At 38.4% G+C, this 5,284-nt stretch overlaps 1 protein-coding gene across 1 annotated transcript; it reads right to left on the bottom strand.

Annotated features, from left to right (window-relative positions):
• Nucleotides 1-1,039: 1,039 nt before the first annotated feature.
• On the bottom strand, nucleotides 1,040-5,072 carry TRNT1 (tRNA nucleotidyl transferase, CCA-adding, 1). The gene is made up of 6 exons (XM_010075235.1): nucleotides 4,857-5,072; nucleotides 4,149-4,287; nucleotides 3,767-3,893; nucleotides 3,042-3,235; nucleotides 2,613-2,863; nucleotides 1,040-1,318 (listed from the first exon to the last, which is right to left on the bottom strand). The coding sequence occupies exons 1-6, from the start codon at nucleotides 5,070-5,072 to the stop codon at nucleotides 1,070-1,072; spliced, it is 1,176 nt and encodes a 391-aa protein (XP_010073537.1). The 3' UTR covers nucleotides 1,040-1,069.
• Between the last annotated feature and the right edge of the window lie 212 nt (nucleotides 5,073-5,284).

The following is a 5,284-nucleotide window of genomic DNA, read 5'->3' as shown; positions in this document are numbered from 1 at the left end:
AATGAATGCAGAACACAGGAAAGATTCTGGTGTGAGAGTAGTAGGAATGTTAAGACTTCTTCCCAAAATAATCCTACTGATTTAAACAGAATGCCTGCACTCAGAGAGGAGGTGAATGCCTCTGTGTCTCACAACTGCAAGTTACAGGAGATGGGGGGAGAAATATTGAAGGCAATTTCTCGAGTGTTCATACATGGAAGGTGACAGAGCTGCAGGACTTCGCTCAGGTTCCCTGGGTTTAGGCACACTGACACCTTCACCTGAATTCTACTTGTACTGGGAAAGAAAAAACAGGAGTCAACTACTGGCCATGGCAGCAGGGAGAGACAAGGAACCCACATCTCCCATCCTTTCTCCTACTGACATTAAGAGGATGTTTCACACACAAAGTGGAAAACACCCTGTAGAATCCTTTGCCAATTTTCCACTAATTTAGTTACTCACTGATAAACAAGCTACTGAAAAAATACTGCAGAGAGAAGTTAATGATACTGACTCAGCTAAGTCACCCTTTTAATCTAAAACTTAATCTGGCATTGTGGTAAATAAAAATCTTTATAGAAAACAGACTTGGTTTACATGGTAAGGCTGTGGGGGAACTGCTGAAGTACTTCACTGTGGTAGCCACTACAGAGAGTTAGAGCTCATTATTTCTAGACACTTTGTCACTCTCCTAGGCACAAATATCACCCACAATTTTATCTAGAGGATAGAAACATCTTTTTTTTTGCGGGGAGGGGAGGGGAGGCTTTTTTTTTTTTTCAGATGTAGCAAAGTCAGAATCAGAAAAATGTTGGTGCCACCTCTAATGCCCCAGAGTCAAGATAAAGTAGTAAATATTTACCACTGAAATACAACAAGAAGAGGTAGAGCATGTGGAATTGGGCAAGTAACATTTTACATTACTACAAAATTAAACCCCTTCTCGCAGAAATCACGGATTAGTGCTGTCTGAAGATCTTAAATATGACAAACACTATACTGTCTGTGTGTACAGTGAGAAAATATTTACTGATATCTCCATGACAGTTAGAACAAGGCACAAACAGTTCTCTACTATTATTCAATTTTACAACTTCTTCAAGCAACTTAACAGTTCTTCTTTATCCATGTGGTATCCACTCTTCTTCCATTCATCCCTTAACTGCTGTAACGCTGTTCCAATTTCTTTTCCAGAAGACACACCCATTTTTCTTAAATCATGGCCACTAACAGGAAAAGAAGGAACAGTCCATTGCTGAATTTCTCTTAAAAGATGTTCTTCTCCTTGGTATTTTAGTAGCTCATAGATCTTGGAATTTGTATTAGCTTCCCTAGACTGAAAAAGAAAAGAGGATTCACTATGAAACAGCAGAAAGCAGCTCAAACTGTGTTCAACATTGCGTTATTCCCATGACATCTTATTAGGCAACACCTGGATGAGTTGGAACTATGAGAGCAAGGATCTCTTCTGCCTCACAAGTTTTATAACTCAGTCCTAATTTGGAGGCTCTGGGAGATCCTTGGGGACTTCTTGAATTCCAGGTAAAAGCTGTAACCAGTATCATCACCCTCCAACTGGAGAGGAACCATTACCTTCTTGGGGGAGCCAGGCCTCACTGCAGAGACTGCTGTCTCTCCCCTTCAGACTCGGGTACTGCAACAGAAGTGCAGAACTTCACCCAAAAATTACTTGAAACTTTGCTGTGGAAGAACATCACAGGTTGCCTACTTAACAGTACTCCTCACAAAGAACGCATACCAATGCTCCAGGAATTGCACCAGCTTTCAACACACGATTCAAGGAGCTGAATTTCACAGAACCAGCTGGTATCTCTTGAGGTCCAGATCCTGTCTCATGTTTTAATGCCGAAGGGGAAATTAGCTGGGACAGTACAGGAACCTGTCAGTCCCTAGGTATGTTCACAGGAAACTTCTGTTTCAGATGTCTAAATATGAGATTTTCCAGCCCAACTGAAAGGTAGGTTTTTAAATCCAGTCAAAAAAACTGCTACAGAACACAAGGTGCTCAGAACTGCTAAAAGAACAGTGGGTTTTTTTGTTTTAAATAATTTCTTAAAAATTAATTTAAAGCCTCAGTATTTTGGATGGGAAAGAAAAAAGCTTTTGAATCCAAACAGAAATGTCTGCTATTTATCCTCTTGCAAAACTAAATCCTACTAAAGGAAGAGAATCTTTTTATACCAAAGTTGCTGCCTTACATGCCAGGGGCATACCAGGACATTTGCAATAGCTCTAATTTCTGGTCCCCTCTCCAGAGGAAAAACAAAAGGAAAAAACAAAAAAAACCCAAAACCTACCTTAGTTAACTGGAACTGGTATCAATAATACAGAAAGATATTTTTTCCAGTTACTGCCACAAAATTACACTGATAGCAATTAAAATTTGGCTAATACTTTTTGTCAGTACATCCCATCTTTCTGATGACAATAACATGGTCTTTTAAAACCCTAGCAAAAATTTGCCTAAGACCAATAAACAAGCCTACTGATGAAACGGTTCTTACTTGGCTCTTTAAGACCCTTTCTTTCCACTAGGCATTGTCATCTCTGCTACTTGGTAAAACTGGAAATTGTGGAGAACAAAATAAAGCAATATGAGATACACTTACATCCATTATGAAGTCCTGATATGGTTTAAGTGGTTCTGGACCCATAGCTTTGGTTAGCTCTTGCCGGTGTTTCACTAAAAAAAGGCCAAGGTTTTTTTCTTCTTTTGAGATTTTCAGCCTCAGATCAAGGTTCGTGACATCATCCTTCACCTTGAACAATGCTGTCAGAACAGTCATCGGTTTTGGACACAGATTCTGAATATTTTTAGTGACTCTGGCAAATTCATCTAAGTTTCCATCAAGTGGTAGTCCTAAAGGGATACACACAAAAACAGTGCAAGAAGGAATGTTAATAAGAAAAGTGGATGTTAACACATGAAAAAAAAATTTAATTTCTTTCTGGGTAAAAGCAAGTTTTATTTCACTTTACCATGCTGCAGTTGTTTGCATATGATAAAGGAGTAGGAAATCAATCTTCATTTCCCTTACCTATGTATTGGGCAATATCCAGCTCATACATTAGTTGAACCAAATGATTCACATGGTTTCCAAGAAGAATTTTTTTCAGTTCCATCCAAATCCTTTCTCCCGATATTCCAGCCAAACCTTTGGCATTTTCTTTAATTGCTTGCAGTGTACTAGGTTCATGATCACCAGGTTTCTCTGAGATTCTTCCATAAAACCTGCCAAAATAAAACTTCTGCATGTTAGATGGAGAACAATTATTCCATTTAGAATCATAGAATCATTTAGGTTGGGAAAGACTTTTGAGATCATTAAGTCCAACCGCAAACCCAGCATTGCCAAGTCCACCACTAAACCACGTCCCTAAGCACCACATCTACTCATCTTTTAAACACCTCCAAGGATGGTGACTCCACCACTTCCCTGGGCAGCCTGTTCCAATGCTTGACAACCCTCTGGGTGACAAAATTTTTCCCAATATCCAATCTAGACCACCGCTGGTGCAACCTGAGACTGTTTCCTCTTGTCCTATTGCTTGTTACTTGGGAGAAGAATTTAATACTGCTATTCAGAGAATGAATGCCGCCACAGTGTTAAATATTCTAATTTAAAATACTAGAGTAAACAACAATATGACAATTACAACTCTTTTTAACATTCTCTTTTGCATTACTGATCTCTTTCTGCACGTTTCTGAAACCTACAATGCTTAGTTCATTTCTTTATCTAGGAAAGGCAAAACCTAGTACCTGAAATATCTCAGGATTCGTAAATAATCTTCTTGTATTCTTTCACTGGCCTTTCCTACAAATCTAATTCTCTTGTTTTTCAAGTCTTCATATCCATTAAAAAAATCATAGAGCATCCCATCCAAACCTAGAAAAAGAAGAAAAAAAAAAAAGAATAATTTGCATTTACAAACATGGCTGGAACAATTAAACATTCTCATTTGAAAATACAGAAGACAAGTTGTGTGATTTGACCTGGTTTGTCAGATCACCTCACGTGTTCGTACAGGTCTTTCAGCTGATAGCAGGACAAACAAACAAAATTGAAACAAACTGAAAGAATTTACTGACTTAATTTGAAAAGCAGTGTTTAATTTGAATATTTTGTTTTCAAAGAGTGTACCTAAAAACATGGAATTGACAGTCAGATCCCTCCTTTCAGCATCCTTTTCCCAGTCAGTGGTGAATTCAACCTCTGCATGTCGTCCATCGGTGACAACATCTATTCGAAGAGTAGTAATTTCAAAATTCTGTTCATGGAGCTGAAAATCCCACAGACACTGTTACTTCAACACAATCATTAATATACATGTAAAAGCTGTATATTTTTTCAGCCTCATGTTTGTATACAGTTAGTGTTCAAGCCGGATACATGCAATCCAACATGTACCATGTTCACATATACAGGAGACAATCAAGAAAAATCTACATCTAAAAATAATCTTTGCATTATTAATTTTCTAGATAGCCTGCAGAAGATGGAATAAGAGGCAGAGGAACGAGCAAGGTAGAAGAAGACAGACTTGGGAAATCAGGAGCAGGAAACACTAGGATCAGCTTCCCCGCGTTATCTGAACACGTGGGTGGCCTACATTATCTTTTCTAGCAGCACGAATGGGCTATGCAGAGGTAACATGCATTAAAATACGGTAATTAACTGAATTCTACAAACAAAAAGTAAGCAAAAAAAAAAAATCACTCCATACTTTAAAGCAGGGTCTCACTTTAACTGTGATATTTTAACAAAGGAGCATGCTACCAGTTTTCTATTGGTTATGCTGCACAATTACAGATACAGTCAGAAAAGATCCAAGTAAAATCATAAACGAACCCTGGCAGTAATGGTTCCATGTTTTTCTCCTTTGTTATTGATCAGACGAACACCAGCAGATGTGAACATTTCCTTCATCTCTGCTGGTGTAGCTGTCGTAGCAAAATCTATATCTTGTGGTGTCATTCCACTCAGTAAATCCCTCACAGCACCTCCTGCTATTCTCAGCTCATAGTTCTTCTTCTCAAACAATTCTAGGAAGGAAAGGAAAACCATAAAGCACTCTCTCAAAAAAAACCATAGCACACTGTCATCCATAACCTACTTTTTCACAAACCAAGATCTTAGATGTGGGAATACATACTCAAAGATGCAGTGGGCAGCAAGTATGTACATACCTCACAGCTTCATGCAAAATGCAAAAAATTAGGTATGCAGCTGAGTGCCCATATGTATTTCCCCAGTCATTTGTGATCTATTTTTTTGGG

The sequence above is a fragment of the Pterocles gutturalis genome, unplaced genomic scaffold (assembly GCF_000699245.1).
Source record: "Pterocles gutturalis isolate BGI_N339 unplaced genomic scaffold, ASM69924v1 scaffold14362, whole genome shotgun sequence".
NCBI lineage: Eukaryota > Metazoa > Chordata > Aves > Pterocliformes > Pteroclidae > Pterocles > Pterocles gutturalis.
The sequence above is the reverse complement of the archived record's forward strand: the minus strand, read 5'-3'. Positions and strand labels throughout refer to the sequence as shown.